At 42.1% G+C, this 17,840-nt stretch overlaps 2 protein-coding genes across 4 annotated transcripts; one reads left to right on the forward strand and one right to left on the reverse strand.

Annotated features, from left to right (window-relative positions):
* Window positions 1-4,235: 4,235 nt before the first annotated feature.
* LOC139411165 (diphthamide biosynthesis 7) lies at window positions 4,236-14,808 on the reverse strand. 2 transcript variants are annotated; one of them, XM_071157072.1, is made up of 10 exons: window positions 14,742-14,808; window positions 14,169-14,330; window positions 10,543-10,670; window positions 10,306-10,393; window positions 9,960-10,054; window positions 7,783-7,940; window positions 7,276-7,348; window positions 7,087-7,152; window positions 6,526-6,698; window positions 4,236-6,268 (listed from the first exon to the last, which is right to left on the reverse strand). In XM_071157072.1, exons 2-10 carry the CDS (start codon window positions 14,307-14,309, stop codon window positions 5,763-5,765), a joined length of 1,428 nt encoding a protein of 475 aa, XP_071013173.1. In that variant the 5' UTR covers window positions 14,310-14,330; window positions 14,742-14,808; the 3' UTR covers window positions 4,236-5,762. The 2 variants fall into 2 exon arrangements, with proteins under 2 accessions (XP_071013173.1, XP_071013174.1); XM_071157073.1 differs by lacking the exon at window positions 14,742-14,808 and having other exon boundaries at window positions 14,169-14,463.
* A 25-nt stretch (window positions 14,809-14,833) lies between these two features.
* LOC139411171 (protein PAXX-like) lies at window positions 14,834-17,840 on the forward strand. 2 transcript variants are annotated; one of them, XM_071157085.1, is made up of 7 exons: window positions 14,834-15,043; window positions 15,384-15,444; window positions 15,541-15,590; window positions 15,730-15,914; window positions 16,080-16,127; window positions 16,318-16,408; window positions 16,746-17,840. In XM_071157085.1, the coding sequence occupies exons 1-7, from the start codon at window positions 14,889-14,891 to the stop codon at window positions 16,792-16,794; spliced, it is 639 nt and encodes a 212-aa protein (XP_071013186.1). In that variant the 5' UTR covers window positions 14,834-14,888; the 3' UTR covers window positions 16,795-17,840. The 2 variants fall into 2 exon arrangements, with proteins under 2 accessions (XP_071013186.1, XP_071013185.1); XM_071157084.1 differs by having other exon boundaries at window positions 14,838-15,043; window positions 16,077-16,127.

A 17,840-nucleotide genomic window follows, 5' to 3' on the forward strand; every position in this document is an offset into this window, starting at 1 on the left:
AGACGCGTTTTGATGACGTACATTATTGCCTTACCACCAATAGCTTAATTTAAGTTATTTTAGATCGTGTACATAAATACATGTCTGTGCCACCACCAGCTTCGCTAAAATACTAAGCTTTTGATCTCAAATCCTAAATGCCGAAGTATAGAGACATTTTAAATGTTAGCTTCATTGTCCAAATCATGCAGTCATGGTCCAAATACAGTGCCTTCAGAAAGTATTCAGACTCCTTAACTTTTTCCACATTTTGTTACGTTACCTTATTCTAAAATGGATTAAATATAATTTTTCCCCTTAACAATCTACACACAATATCCCATAATGACAAAGTGACACTGTGCCACTCAGGAGGCATCATTTTTGACATCTTGAGTCAACCTTCTTTTTCTTCAGAATTCCCAGTTGTCTTGAAAGCACCATCAATCCAGAGAATGCCAGCCTATAGCCTGTCTTATCCGCTCGTCGTTCCCTTATGCCATAGTTTGTATATCTCAATTGTCAGTATAAAACACATTTGTTTAAGCAAGTCAGCCATATCAGCTATGTTTTTTTTAAAGGCAGGACATGAGGCTGAATTAACTGTTTCGCTGCCAGACAAGGCACTGTTGACAGCCAGGTACAGCAGTGGTAAGGATTCACTCCATGGTGCTGGAAAGAAAAAGCTGTCCCAACAGCAGAGCTATCCAGGCCCGAACAGTTTGTGGGCACCATTTGTCACTGTTATAGTGCAACTAATGTATTGTTTAGTGTTGTGTTGTGGCATGCATTAAAAAAAAACGGGGGAGTTTGCCCCACCAAGATTTGCATGCTAAAATTGCCACAGAGTGTCTATCCAGATAATGAAAAGGCACCCGCAAAATACAATTCAAGGAACTAATAGTTACATGTCATTTGCAACGTGCATGTTCATGAGAAAAGTCATTGTAGCCAATCATTTCAATTCCACTGTGAGAACCATGAGCATGGGCTGACTTTGCTTTGCTGTTCCACAGCCGAAGCCTGCCAGCAGCCTACCAAAGTTTGCACCGTGTCCATTACAATGTAGAAAAACGCAATAGTTATCCATATTACTGGAGCTTCATTTTATTATATTTTTATGTCAGATTCATGGCCGCAATTTATGGAAGATGCCAAAACTTTGGCATTAACAAGCATTGATATAGGGAAAACTATCTATTGTTATGACAAATCCAGCTTCAAAACCAGCCAGAGGGCCAGATGGCTAAACATTTGAACAGGGTGTAGTAAAAAAAAAAACAGCAACAACAGATAACATTAGCTAGCTAGATAAGATTGTGTCACGTCCTGACCATAGAGAGCCTTTATTTTCTATGGTGGAGTAGGTCAGGGCGTGACTGCAGGGTTAGTCTAGTTTATATTTTCTATGTGGGGTTCTAGGTTGTTTTTTCCATGTTGGGGTTTTGGTATGATTCCCATTTAGAGGCCCCCGTATATCGTTGTCTCTAATTGGGGTCACACTTAAGTAGCATTTTTTCCACCTGTGGGTTATGGGATATTGTTTATGTTTTGAGGTAGTATTTTAGTCACGGTTCGTTGTTTGTTAGTTTATTGTTTAGTCTTTGCTAAAGTTTCACTTCTTTAATAAATTATGTGGAACTCAACGTACGCTGCGCCTTGGTCCGACATTCATTATAACAATCGTGACAGATTGGCATACTAGCTATACTGAGTTGGAACCTAAAAGTGCATCTCGAGGACAGGAAATTACGTTGAAATAGCGGCAGAGTAAAAAATAAAAAATAAATAAAATGTCAGTTTAAACATTAAGAAATGTTTTACATTTTTCACATCCCTAACAGTTAATTATATTTGGTTTTCAGATTTAACAACATTTCTTAAACCTTAGTTAAACCTTTAATTCCCCCTTCACCTGCAGTTATGGACTGCCCTCTTAAATTAAAACCACACTTTCAATGGGGTTCAAATCTAGAGACTGAGATGACCATTGCAAAATGTTGATTTTGAAAAACAGAAGCATATGCAGAAAAGTATGTCATACCTATGGTGAAATATGGTGGTGGATCTTTGATGTTATGGAGCTATTTTGTTTCCACTGGTCCTGGGGCCCTGGTTAAGGTCAACAGCCTTGTTTTGTCAAGAGGTGTGGAAGGGCGGGGAAGGTATCTGCAGTCAGAGAATAAGACCAGGATGCAAATAATATCCACTACCGGTCCAGAAGACATCAGATAGACAACCAGCATCTTCCAACTCTTGAGGTAAGTTTGCTTTCACTGTGGCTCACCTCAGATGTACATAGGTGGATAAGTATTCGTAAGTCGGTCCATCCCTGTCACAGAAGACTCAACATTTGAATTAACCTGGTGTGCTCTCTGTGCTCTCGTAGAGAAAGGCCTGTTGTGCTTAAGGGATGAAGATCCAGATTGCGATACTGCTGTTTGCTCTAGTGAGCATCCCTTTAGCAGCAAGCCTCAACGAAGCTATCCTTAATGAAGGTATGTCTAGTGTGTGTGTGTGTGAGACAGGTGAGTGTAGTGTCTCTGTCGGTCTCTGGGATGACAAAACAAATGTTGGTCAAGAGGTGAAAAAAGTTACAATTAGAACCTGTAGAGTACTTAAAGCATAAATATGTGCAATTAAGCTCAAATTGTTATCTGTAGCTAAAGTGTTAGGACAACCATAATAGCCATGGAAAATATCTTTAAGCTGCTTGTTGGTGTACTGTGACATGTGAGATACCTTCCTAACAGTCATTGTTCTGCTATTATTGTCATAGCAGCTAATCAAACCCTTATTCCAATTGGCACTCCTATGTTGAGTGTTCTGGCGCAAAATGCTGCTTTGCATTATCCAGTTGAGTGTTACACATTGCAGGTGGATGAGATCAGAGACCTAAGGGCCTAGATTCAATCCGTAGCACCAAAGATCCACGCTATTGTGCGATTTAAATTCAAAGGCAATGTTCCCACTGCATTCACCCTAAACGGTAAAACACTGCATATGTCGGTTCAATAGAAAATGATCCAGCTATAAGGCAGATCTTCCACACTACAGATTTAATCTAACCCCTTATACCCGCAATGCTAAAAAAATGTATTCTATTCAACTGAGACATTTACTTTGTTCATATTCTTATATTTTGCTTCTTATTATTGTTGCATTGTCGAGAAGGAATCTGCAAGTAAGCATTTCGTTGGACAATGTGTACATATTACTAATTCAATGCAGGAAAACTGAAATCAGTCTTACCTCATTTCTACCAGCATCTCACGTGTGCAATTAGAGGTGAAAAAAAAACTCTAGATCAACTTTACTCCACACACAGAAACGCATAAAGCTCTCCCTCGCCCTCCATTTGGCAAATCTGACCATAACTTTATCTTCCGGATTCTTGCTTACAAGCAAAAACTAAAGCAGGAAGAACCAGTGCAGAGCTCAATACGGAAATGGTCCAATGAAGCGGATGCTAAGCTACAGGACTGTTTGCTAGCACAAACTGGAATATGTTCCAGGATTCATCCGATGGCATTGAGGAGTGTAAGTTCTTAGACGACGTCATCCCCACAGTGACCATACGTAATTATCACAACCAGGAGCCATGGATTACAGACAACATCCGCACTGAGCTAAAGGCAGCACTGAGGCTGCAACATCCGCACTAAAGGCTGCAACATCCGCACTGAGCTAAAGCTGCCGCTTTCAAGGAGCGGGTCACTAATTCGGACACTTATAAGACATTCCGCTACGCCCTCTGTTGAAATATCAAACAGGCAAAGCATCAATAAAGGACTAAGATCGAATCCTACGAATCTGTCGGATGTGTCGGGGCTTTCAAACTATCATGCATTACAAAGGGAAACCAAGCCACGAACTGCCCAGTGATGCAAGCCTACCAGACAAGTAAAATGCCTTCTATGCTCACTTCGAGGCGAACAATACTGAATCATGCATAAGAGCATCAGCTGTGTGATCACACTCTGACCAGCAAGTGTGTGTCTTCACTGACATTTTCAACCTCTCCCCGACCCAGTCTGTAATACCTACATGTTTCAAGTAGACCACCATAATCTGTGTGCCCAAGAACGCCAAGGTAACCTGCCTAAATGACTATTGCCCCGTAGCACTCACAGCTGTAGCCATGAAATGCTTTGAAAGGCTTGCCATGGCTCACATCAACACCATCATCCTAGACACCCTGGACCCACTCCAATTCACATACCGCCCCAACATATCCACAGATGACGCACTCTCTATTGCACTCCACACTGCCCTTTCCCAGCTGGACAAAAGGAACAGTATTTATTCTGAGAGGGTTTCATCAGGGAAGTATTTGTACTCCAATGTAGTAAAGAGGAAGGAGTGTAATTTTCAGGGTACAATGGTATACTTAGTTAGTAGTAGGCCTACATGTTATTCAAACTCTACCCCAAGAACTTCATACAATAACTGGACCCCACAGACTGATCCATCTGAAACTCTGTCTGAGCATCAAGGACCATTTTGTGTGTTGGGAGGTCAATAGGTTGCTAAACATGTACTACAGCTGAGCTGATCATGTGTTACTGGACCCTGGTGTATTGTGAATGTACATGCTGAAAGCACTAGCATGTGCTATTGTAATTAAAACAAAATGTATATTAGGCTACATTGTGTTGCTTTACAACCTTTGTCTTCTTTACCAGAGCAGTACACATGATGGCTCCAGGTTAAAAGCTAAATCATTATGGTCAACTGATCATTGTACAGACAGATACAGTTGGGGTCAAATATATTGGCACCCTCGTACGATTCACTATTTATTTTTTAAATACATTGAAATAAAAAAAAAACTTTTGTGTTATTGTTTGATTTACAACTGCACATAAACTCCCAAAATGTAATAATAAAGACTGAAATTGCGATTTTTCACTAAATTATTCCAAATTCAAATTAATTTGGTTGGAGGCAAGTTATTCTCGTTCACTGTCTAATTTACTACGCTTTCATATCCAACACCAACTACTGGGACTCAACGACAAAAATGTATGGTGTGTCTATGCCTGCAAGTTGCTACAGTATGTCTGATATTTGTCTAAATATTTTTCTCTGCTGCCTTCTTGGTTGAACCAGGTCTCGCTTGAAAAATCTATTCTCTCTCAATGTGACGAACCTGGATAAGTAAAGGTTAAATCAATAAAATCAGTGTTAACAGAACAATAGAAGCCAGGGGATTCAAACACAGCAAATGTATTGCTCAAAAAAGTATACACGTGAAAGAACAAATTGTACAAGTGGATTAAACAAATGTTTTTCCTGCATTGTAACAGTTGTAACAAATCCATGACCCACTTATCAGGGAATCTTTAAGATCCAATATGTATACTGACCTAAAAGGTGTTGGTTTTTCATTGAAATGCATTATTAAATCAGGGTGGAATGATATTGATCTGCACAATCATAAATAGTTCAGATATCTGCAAGTGATTCAAAGTAGGCCTATTTTATCCAAGAAAGGTTGAATAAATGCCAGGTGCTTTCGCATCATGTGTGCAGTATTGGAACGAAAGCATAATGTTTACAGAAAGGTAAACATTTGACATTTTTGCAACAATTGACATTCAAAAAATTTGAAAAATGTTATTTGTGGTTTTTGTTTGAAGGTGAATATTCCTCTAGTAGTAGTGAGAGACCGCTATGGTGAGATATCATATGCATTCTTCGGTCTTTGCCTCCTGATTTAATGGGCTTGGCCAATAAGCAAAAACATGTCTCCAAACCTCGGCAGCATTCCAATCGGCACCCTATTCCCTACGTGTAGTGCACTTTGCTGGTGCTACTGCCTGGCCACCATCTCCTTCACCAACAGCCCTTCTTTCTCCCTCCCCCAGGGCCGTCCCAGTGCAGCCTGCCTCCTGTGGGGTCCAGTCCCAGCGCCACACATGAAGCATGTGGTCATAGAAGGAACAGCTGGCCATCAGGCAGGACACTGCAGGGCTGTCCACGGCAGGGTTAGGACAGGCAGGTGGGCCTGCCACAGAGCTAGCAGATGACGGGGATAAACTCTCAGGTATGTAACGTCCTGTGTCATCCTCCAAGGAGGTGTCGAAGCTGGCAGTGGGAGATTCATACTGAATCCTTAGGTGTCCTCCTGTACGGCTCTCTGTTTGGGACTGTCTTGACTCTGTGGTCTCCAGAGGGGAGCAGGGGGGAGGCTGCTCCAGGGAAAGCTGGGACCAGTCAGCCCCATAGGCCAGGGAATTGTGGAGGATATAGGAGGCTAGGACAGAACACGCTCCTCCGCTGCCCTCTAGAGGAAGAAGTAAATATTACAGGTTTGACAAAATGACAAGACATAACTTGGGTCTTATTCATACTAACACAGGGTAGAAAAACTTTTGCAATAAAAAAATAAAACAAGTGTTTCTTATTGAACAAATTCAGGTAGGCTCCTCCCTGCTTCAGTTGTTTCCTTGTGAATACAACCCAGCTCTTCAACCAGACAGACATGGTAGTTGTGGCAAAGCGTCATGTGAGCAGCATCACGTCCCAGACAGTCAGACTCACCCAGAGCTTGCTGGCAGTGAAGGATGTGGAAGTCGTTGTGCATGCAGGCAGCCAACAGCAAGTGCTCATGGGTAGGATGCCACTTCAGTCTCCACACTCCGCCACCCAGAGCACTCTCACTGAGAGGCTGACGCATGTTCCTCTCGTCCCACAGGAGCACCTGCTCGTCATAGCTACAGGACAGGAGAGAGTTCAAATGATTCACTGCATCTCAAATGGAACACTATTCCCTATATAGTGCACTACTTTTGTCCAGAGTCCAGATCATTCCCTATAGAGTGCACTACGTTTGAACAGGAGCCCTAAGGGCTATGGTCAAAAGTAGTGCACTACATTGAGAACAGTGTGCCATTTCGGACGCAAGCACTATAGGGTTCGTATGGGCCTCAGGGTTCGATCCTTCACACATCTGGTAAGTAACATCAATTAGTATGTTGATAGAAAAAAAACAGATTACTCAGCTTTTGGGAGCTGATGAATACAAGGATTATAGTATAATATCAGCCTGGCCTTTTGAAAATAAACACCTGACTGAAATAATCAAAATCAATGTTGATTTACCTGCCTGTGGCTAGAATGCGCTCCCGGTGTGGGCTACTGTGTACACTGCATACACCCATCGAGTGCCTTCAAGAAAGGAAAAACGGTATTGGTTACATGTTCATTTAAGACATGTTTCTGAGGCACCCACTGACTTGGCCATGGGAATGGCGAATGCATTTTGACTGCGTATTGTGTCAACATGCTCACCTCTTGCTGGTGAATGTGGGGGAAGAGGGACCCATCCTGAGATCCCATCCCTTAAGTTTGCAGTCATCCCCACCTGCCAGGTGCATTCCATTCAGACAACACACACACACACACACACACACACACACACACACACACACACACACACACACACACACACACGACAGGTTTGGTCATGTTTAAATTATTCTGCAAGCACGCAGACAACAGTAAACATGAGGTCACCAACTGAACTTGCTGCTATGGTAGATCAAAACATAGGACGCATGTCACAATACTTTTTAAAGAACATGAGGATCCCGTCTGCTCAAAAAGCATGACAACCCTGACCATCTTATTAAGGCAACGTGTAAACATCATCATCACACAAGGAGGGGCAAACATTTAGGTTTCAGAGACAAAGACAGATAAACCGAAAATAGGATGGATAACACAGAACTTGACAGGAGGGTATTGAGCACTAAGCGGCCTGTATTAGCTGGATGTGTTTTCGAGAGGGAGTGTTACCGGAGTAGACAAGCTGAGTATCCCAGTATGAGAATGCTGAGATCCAGGCTTCAAAGTCGTGGGCCTTCCACTGTGATACAGCAGTGAGACTGTTCTCCCCCAGGGACAAGACGTTGACACAGCCTGCAGAGTCACTGGACACCACACGCACGTCACTACTGCAGAGGGGAAGAAGAGAGGATAAGCCATGGATGAGTCTCAAATGGCACCCTATTGCCTACATTGTGCACTACTTTTAAACAGGGCCCACGGGGATGAAAACCCTAGGTAATCACAGAACTTAGTACTATATCCTAAACAATTATATTGCGCTGCTCTTTCACTGACAACATTAAAATGACTTAAATGGAATATTAGGAATATGTATGTATTCCTAAAATAATATTACTCCTGTCTGAACAGACAAAACCATTCAAAATACTACATCAGAGAGCATAATTTAGCCACAGAGGATCAATAGCTTAAAAAAAAAAAGTTGCTGTGGATCAAGATTAATCATAAGCACTTAAAGTCGGGAAGGCCAGAATTTGGGCAGCATGCACGCCAAATATAGAACAGCTTGTTGCATTGTGGCCATAGACATATAATCCATAGAAGGGTTTTGAAAACCTCTAAGCCTGGCAATTTGACTGGTAAACTCATGGGTACACTAGCTATTGCTGCCAGTCCTGACTTGAATGGATTATACTACTATGGTTGGTTGCGGCTGTCAGTTGGCCTTTCGCAAATTTCAAGATATAATTGCGAGAAAAACTTTCAAGTTCGGAAAGCAAATGCCTACTGCTGAAAATAGAAGACTAATCTGTCTGTAGAAGCCAACAAAAAAAATGTTGCAACAACTTTTTGAGCGAACAACACTTTTTCTAAGTAGCTTATCTTGAAATAAGCTTTTGGCATGAGTGCATCGGCCATCACCGGTAAGTAGCCTAGGCTTCATCTTCATCATTCAGTGCCACTGGAAAGTTATTTAGTAGCCTACTGCAACCTAGAATATACACAGAGTGTAAAAAAGATTAAGTTGCACCCCCTATGTCCTCAGAATAGCCTCAATTCGTCGGGGCATGGACTCTACAAGGTGTCAAAAGCGTTCCACAGGGGTGATGGTCCATGCTTTCCCACAGTTGTGTCAAGTTGGCCGAATGTCCTTCGGGTGGTGGACCATTCTTGATATACACAGGAAACTGTTGATCGTGATAAACCCAGCAGCTTTGCATTTCTTGACACTCAAACCGGTGTGCTTGGCACCTACTACCATACCCCATTCAAAGGCACTTCAATCTTTTGACTTGCCCATTCACCCTCTGAATGACACACATACACAATCCATGTCTCAATTGTCTCAAGGCTTAAAAATAAAATAAAAGGGGATTAGCATTGATGCAAACAATTAAATTGATAGAACCTACAATCTGCGATATTAAAGTTGATCTACCCCCACAAAATAAAAATAAATACAAATAATGTATTTTTGTTCTGTTTTTTTTTACCTCTTTTTCTCCCCAATTTCATAGTATCCAATTGGTAGTTACAGTCTTGTCTCATCGCTGCAACTCCCGTATGGAGAGGCAAAGGTCGAGAGCTGTGCGTCCCCCGAAACACGACCCAACCAAGCCGCACTGCTTCTTGACACAATACCCGCTTAACCCGGAAGCCAGCTGCACCAATATATCGGAGGAAACAACGTACACCTGGCGACCTTGTCAGCGTGCAACCGCCCGGCCCACCACAGGAGTCGCTAGAGCGCGATGGGACAAGGACATCCCTGCCGGCCAGACCCTCCCCTAACCCGGACGACACTGGGCCAAATGGGTTTCCCGGTCGCGGCAATGCTCAAACCAGGATCTCTAGTGGCACAGCTAGCACTGCAGTGCCTTAGACGACTGCGCCACTCGGGAGGCATAAATTATGTATTTTAACATGTAAATGACGCAGAATTGCATTTATAAAAATGTGTGGAAATCAAAAAAAAAAAAAGCCTCTGTTCAACTGTATGCCACTACGGAAATGTGACTATAGATGTATGCAATGCTTTATAATTGAATCTTTATTTAACTAGGTAAGTCAGTTAAGAACAAATTCTTATTTACAATGATTAGAACATTAGTTGTCCAATCTGTGGTCTTTAGTAACCTCCCATGCAGTGTTCAGTATATCCCAAATGAAGCCATTATCCTCACCTGTTACCTCTTCCAGTGGACCAGTCTAATGACAGAGCCAACTTATCAGGTCCCAGTCCCAAACTGGTCACAGTCTGCAGAGCACACCGGCCTTCCTACTGGAGACACGTATCCATAAGAGCAGTGCCCAAAGCTAGGGTTGCACAATTCCCTAGTTTTTCTGAAATCCTGTTTAGAGGATTACGGATGTTGTGCTTATTCCATCCTGATTCCAGTAATATTGCAAATCAGGATATCTGGACAACCAGGGTATTTGGGGAAGCTACTAGAATTTTGCAACCCTAACCCAAACACTCTTTAACATAATGGACATGGATATTCGACAGTGAATTAATCTGTATCTCACCTGACTCTCTATGAGTCTGTGCAGCTGTAGCTCCCCACTGGCTGTAGCCATGCCCAACAGAGGCTTCTCTGACACTGGCACATGACACCTGAGAATAGAGGTATAGCAACAAAGTAATCATCAAGGCCAGGTGGAGGATCACCATTGAAATAGCTTTTTTGTTCCGGACAAGGTCTAATGTGTCAAGGAAACCAGCCCAAACTGAAAAGAAGCTTGTAGCGGTTTGCATCATCTTACCATTTTATATCTAATATAGCTGGTGTGTCAATCCGCTGCAGCTCACTGAGGGGCGGACACATAGGTCCTTGTTGACGAAACTTGAACAGGTACAGTCGGCCAATCCGAGTAGCCGCGTCCTCTGGTCCCTGATGATTGCACAATGAGAGAACTGTTACACCACCTTATACACACTCACCAGAGTCCCAACGTGTATGAGAAGTAACAACTTTCTGATAAACAGTCAGTGACATACATCATGGTGTATACAGTCATACACTACAAGACCAAAAGTATGTGGACACCTGCTCGTCGAACATCTCATTCCAAAAATCATGGGCATTAATATGGAGTTGGGCCCCCCTTTGCTGCTATAACATCCTGCACTCTTCTGGGAAGGCTTTCCACTAAATGTTGGAACATTACTGCGAGGACTTGCTTCCATTCAGCCACAAGAGCATTAGTGAGGTTGGGCACTGATGGCTTAGATTGGCTTAGATCGGGTTGCTTGTAGCTGGTTTGAAAATTATTTAAAAGACAGAACACAGTGTGTTGCTGATGGTGTTAACTCAGGATTGCTACTCGTAACAAAAGGTGTCCCACAAGGTTTGATTCTTGGTTCAGTTCTTTTCACAATTTATATTAACAGCATTGGTCTATTTGTACAAAACTGTAACTGTCATTTGTAAGGAGATGACACTGTTGTATACGCTACTGCCCCTACGGCACCTCAGGCTCTGTTGACTCTTCAATCTGCTTTTACTACCTTGCAGAAAGCCTTGGTTGACCTGAAGTTGGTACTAAATGCTGGTAAAATCAAGTACATTTTCCAAATCATGTAATGATGTAGCTGATGATTTTTGCATAAGTACGTTAGATGGTGCCCCCATTGATCGTGTCCCCGCCTAAAAATATCTGGGCATCTGGATTGACGAAAAGCATGCTGACGAGTTAGTCAAGAAATTAAGAATTAAGTTGGGCTTCTTCTATAGGAATAGGGCTTGCCTTTCATTAAAAATAGTAGAAAACAGACAATTCAGTCTACATTTATTCCTGTTGAAGTGTATGGCGATATTATATACATGAATGCAGATGCCGGTGTTTTGAAGCCCTTGGACACAATTTATTATAGAACACTTAGTTTTATAACATCTGACAGTTGACAATCACCACTGCATCTTTTAACATAAAGTTGGTTGGACATCACTAAAAACACGTCATTCTGTTTTTGTTTATAAAGCCTTGCTCAAACTACCAATTTACTTAACATCATTGTTGAAATATAGAAACTCGGATTACAACATTAGATCACAGGGTTGGTTAATGACGGAGACTTCCCTTTCCTTTTCCTACCAGGCCCCTATCATGTTGAATAATCTTCAAGTAATGCTTCATTTGGATGTGTTGTTGGCTCTGGGTCAGTTTAGGAGAAAGGGATCCTTATATTGATAAATGTGTTTTGTTTATTGTGTATTTAATATTTGCTATTTATTTAATTGTGTGTTTTAAGTTGTGTATACTTTTATTTTCCTGTATTGTTACCAGGGCACATTTGCAAATGAGACCTAGGTCTCAATGTGTTTCTCCCTGGTTAAATGAAAAGTTACCTGTTTGGGATAGGGGGCGGTATTTTCACGTCCGGATGAAAAGCGTGCCCAAAGTAAACTACCTGCTACTCAGGCCCAGAAGCTAGGATATGTATAATTATAATATAATTGGTAGATTTGGATAGACAACACTCTAAAGTTTCATAAACTGTTAAAATTATGTCTGTGAGTATAACATAACTTATTTGGCAAGCGAAATCCCGAGGACAAACCATCTAGGATTTTTTATTTTTTAGTTGACTGTTTTCATGGGAATCTAGATTTCTGAGGCATCTGGTTGCAGTTCCTAGGGCTTCCTCTAGATGTCAACAGTCTTTAGAAATCGGTTGATGTTTTTTTTTTTAGTAATGAAGAAGTATGGCTGTTCAGACTGAGTGTCGAGTCTAGCGTACTGTTGTGTTTGGGGCGCACGACCTGGCACTCACTCCACTTTGCTTTTATCCGCTATTGAATATAGTTTATTCCGTCTTATATTTTATCTATTATTTACATTTTAAAATACCTAAAGTTGGATTAGAAAAGTTGTTTGAAATGTTTGGACCAAGATTACAGGTAATTTATTAGATCATGTGTAGTCATGTTGGGCGAGTTGGAACCGGTGTTTTTCTGAATCAAACGCGCCAAATTAATGGACATTTTGGGGTTATAACGACGGAATTAATCGAACAAAAGGACCATTTGTGATGTTTATGGGACATATTGGAGTGCCAACAGAAGATCTTCAAAGGTAAGGTATAAATTTATATAGTTATTTCTGAGTTTTGTGTCGCGCCTGGCAGTTTGAAATATGATTGTCATGTGTTTGTTTGATGGGGTGCTGGCCTCAGATAATCGCATGGTTTGCTTTTGCCGTAAAGCCTTTTTGAAATCTGACACGGTGGCTGGATTAACAATAAATTAAGCTGTATTTTGGTGTATTACACTTGTGATTGTATGAAAGTTAAATATTTCTAATTTATTTTGAATTTCGTGCTCTGCAATTTCACCGGATGTCGTCGAAACGTTCCGCTAGCGGAACCCCTAGCCGTAAAAGGTTTTAATAAAAGTTGGGCGATTAGGCCTGGCTCGCAGTCGGCATTCCAATTCATCCCAAAGGTGTTTGATGAAGTTGAGGTCAGGGCTCTGTGCAAGCCAGTCAAGTTCTTCCACACCAATCTCGACAAACCATTTCTGTATGGACCTCACTTTGTGCACGGGGGCATTGTAATGCTGAAACAGGAAAGGGCCTTCCCCAAACTACTAGTACAAAGTTCCAAGCACAGAACAGACTTGAATGTAATTGTATGCTGTAGCGTTAAGATTTCCCTTTACTGGAACTAAGGGGCCTAGCCAAACTTTACAGTTGGCACTATGCATTCGGGCAGGTAGTGTTCTACTGGCATCCTTCAAACCCACATTTGTCTGTCGGACTGCCAGATGGTGAAGCGTGATTCATCACTCCAGAGAACGCGTTCCCACTGCTCCAGAGTCCAATGGTGTCAAGCTTTGCACCACTACAGCCGACGCTTGGCAATGCGCATGGTGATCTTATGCTTGTGTGTACGGCTGCTCGGCTTCCCGACGAACAGTTATTGTGCTGACGTTGCTTTCAAAGGCAGTTTGGAACTCGGGAAGAGTGTTGCAACCAAGGATTTTTAAGTGCTACACGTTTCAGCGGTCCGTTCTGTGAGATTGTGTGACCAACCATTTCGGGGCTGAGCAGTTGTTGCTCCTAGACGTTTCCACGTCACAATAACAGCACTTACAGTTGACCGAGGCAGCTCTAGCCGGCCAGAAATTTGACAAACTGACTTGTTGGAATAGTGGCATCCTATGACGGTGCCACATTGAAAGTCACTGAGCTCTTCAGTAAGGCCATTCTACTGACTTTGTAAATGGAGATTGCATGGCTTTGTGCTCGATTTTATACACGTGTCAGCAATGGGTGTGGCTGAAATAGCTGAATCCACTCATTTCACGAAGAATCCACATTCTTTTGTATATATAGTGTATCTTGGCTTTGAATGTCTGTTTGTCTAACGATAGTGTCTACAATCTTACCGCATCTGGCCCTTTCTGCAGTTGATATGTTCCACATGCCAGTATGTTGTGCCACTCTGGGATGGGGCACCACTCCACTGTGTCGGCACTCAGCTCTGTGTCGAACACCTGAAGACTGCGGGTCCTTGACTTCCAAGCCATCGCAATATGTTCTGCATATTACTGGACCAAAGCACCAGTCAAATATGCAAATATGGACAGTGTCAACAATTAGTATGCCAAGACAACACAGCCCACCATCAACAACATGAACACGGGTAACATAGGATTGGATCAAATATTAGTTAACTAGCCAACTAACTAACTATTTAACTGCTGGTTGAGATACATGCAACATAAACAAGCTAGCCTCCAGCTAGCGCACATATTTAGCAAAACCAGCACTAACGTTACTGTTAGCAGGCTATAATTTACCTCCCTACTTCGCTAGCAACAGGCGCCTAGGCGAACATTTAGCTAGCTACACAGTTCCAACTATAGTATTTCGATTGAATTACAACGCACATAATATCCCAATAAGCTATATTTGTTTGCAGATCAACATATATTCTGATAAAGAAATTAGAAACATACATGTGAAGCAGCTATTCGGCTGGCAAACACTTCCTGAATGACACTGCCACGTCACCGACTGGGGGCTACATTCAGCATCGAAACGTTGCACAATGTTACATAGACATGGGGTATCACTAGCCACCCACTGGCAACCACACACAGTGGATGTTCCCTGACCATCAGCTCATGCCCACACCAACACAAAACATGGATGGAAATCTACCGTTGACCCAATCATCGTATTGCACCGTGGTAGATAAAAAAGACCAATCTAAACTAATATGCTACACGCATACAACATCTGGGATATTCAATGTTGGGTGAGTGTTGATAGCTATCTAGCCATTTCCGTATGGATAGAAACCATGCGTTATAACAAAGTAAACTGACCTAGCGAGCTACAGTAGTTGTGGACATGTAGGTAGCTATTTATTATACGTTAGCGATTATACAGTTTTGCTCAAATAGAGAGGTGATCTCATCGACTCGGGTGAATCACAGTAAGCTCGTGCTGCAGTGTTCAGGTTAGTGCTAACAACAATAACAACAACAAAGCTGCCGCCAGTGGTGCCATATAGATATTGCTATAATATTCACCGGTAAAATAAAGATTGGTGTAGTAACACATGCAGCTAGCATCATACTTGTTTTCTTTTTCAGCTTGACAAATGCCTTTGATGTGTGGAGCACAGATTTCACTGAGGAGACATTGAACCAGTTTGTATGTATCCTGTAAAAATATGTAGGTTCTTACTGCATTATTTTGGCATTTCCCCTCTGTATATGATAACAAAATGACATGCACATTTATTTTCAGAGACAGAAGTTTGCCTTAAAGTCAACAGAGGATTATATCCTGAAAATCAGGTATGTTTATCCCATTTCCCAGTATATTTTAATCCAAGGACCTCATGCACTCCTTGAGATCCTTACAAGATCCTTTACACTTTCCAGGCCTTTACAATACTTGCATATTCCTCCCCTCTCCTCTCCTATGTTCTTCCAGGTCTGCGTGTGGGAGTGGGAGTGTGTCGGTATCGGTGGAGGACACCAATGCAGTGCTCTATGTAGCGGCCAGTCCAGGAGACCTGAGTGTGACTCTGTCCAGACTAAAAGAACAAGAGGCTAAAGAGGTCCTGAGAGAGCTGCTGTTTAGAATGGCAGACAGCCTGACCCATTTAAACAATACTGGTGAGGTTATGGACAAAGCTCTTATACAGCATACAAAGTTCTCCTCACATACTGTACTCTTTCCTATCTAGGGAAGGCCTTGCTAACTGCTGTTACAGAATGCATGTGTACTCTTACCGCACTGTCTTTATGTTCTCTGTTGTGTTACTATGTTCTCTCCAGCAGGCCCTGCCTCATTCAGTCCTGGGAAGAGTCCGCACAAACGGAATACAGGTGCTGTGTGACAAGTTCTCTTCATCTTCTTTTTTCTGTAGACATGTATTTTTAGTTGCCTTGATAAATTACAATAGAACATAGCTCATCCTCTAACGTATGAGGGAGGATGAGCTATCCTCATAGCTCATCCTCATAGAGATGTATTAGGAACGATGATGTGTAGTAAATGCTACTCTTGCTCTTTCAGACTTTGAGCCAAGGAGACACCAGCAGAGTGGCCAAACTATAGTCAAGAAGCGTCTCCCAGGAGATTCTCTCATCAACCCAGGAACTAAGAGGTTCATCACCTATACATCACCTTCTCATTGAGATCAGGACAGTGGCTGTCCCAAATGGCTCCATATCTCATATATAGTGTACTATTTTTTTTTATCAGGGCCCATAGGTCTCAGCTTAAAAGTTGTGCACTATAAAGGGATATGCCTTTGATCCAAAATAGTCCACTAGTTTAAAAGGCTGACCCCTGGTCAAAAGTAGTGCACTATAACTGGAAGAGGGTGGCATTTGGGACGTAGCGAACAGACGGTCTTTACATATTGTATTTACATGCATCTGCATGCAAATAATGTAAAGAGACAAGTTCACTATTATTTATGTTTTTCTGACCTTTTTCAGAAAGCGTCAAGCAACCGGGGTGGCATTTGATGAAGAAGACGATCAATGATAATTTGCTAAGAGGAATGACCACAGTTGCTTTCCATCCTTGCTGTCACATTTCTCCAGCATACAAACAATATAGTGCATGAATGTTCTTTTAATCCACTAACACTAAGCCATACAGCTTCAACAAAAAATCCCAAATGGCACTCATTCCCTATTTGGTGCACTACTTTTGACCAGATCCCTATGGGTCATGATTAAAAGTAGTGCACTATATAGGGTGCCTGTTTAAAAGTAGTGCACTATATAGGGTGCAATTTTAGACGCACTCATTATCATTACCTCAATCACTGTGGGAAGACTTGAAACATGTCTTCCCCCAAAAAATTCTCCCCAATTTTCGTGGTATTCAATTGGTAGTTACAGTCTTATCTCATCGCTGCAACTCCCGTTACGGACTCGGGAGAGGCGAAGGTCGTGCGTCGTCCGAAACACAACCAAACCAAGCCGCACTGCTTCTTGACACAGTGCCCGCTTAACCCGGAAGTCAGCCGCACCAATGTGTTGGAGGAAACACCGTACACCTGGCGACTGTGTCAGTGTGCATTGCGCCCGGCCTGCCACAGGAGTCGCTTGTGCGCAAAGGGACAAGGACATCCCTGCCGGCCAAACCCTCCACTAACCCGGACGCAGCTGGGCCAATTGTGCACCACCGCCCCATGGGTCTCCCGGCTGCAACAGAGCCTGGACTCGAACCCAGAATCTCTAGTGGCACAGCCTTAGACCACTGCGCCACTCGGGAGGCTCATATTTGAATCTTTTAACTTTATAATAAGCATGACTTTTTAAAGCCATTCTCCTTGTCCAATCATTCATGTTGATTTGTTCTAATAATATAATAATAATTTTTAACAAGTTAGTCAAATCTGCTCAGGAAACCATGAAATTGATAGTGTATATCAGACTGATTCTCATATCTTTATTGTTAGCAAAATGACTGCAAGCCTTCAAAGAGCATGCACAGTAAAATATTTGGTTCTAATACCTAATGTTGAAGGTAGCTACTAGAATACTATAATTAAATGCATGATTAAAACCATAGATAAAAAA

This window comes from Oncorhynchus clarkii, chromosome 6, assembly GCF_045791955.1.
Source record: "Oncorhynchus clarkii lewisi isolate Uvic-CL-2024 chromosome 6, UVic_Ocla_1.0, whole genome shotgun sequence".
Lineage (NCBI taxonomy): Eukaryota > Metazoa > Chordata > Actinopteri > Salmoniformes > Salmonidae > Oncorhynchus > Oncorhynchus clarkii.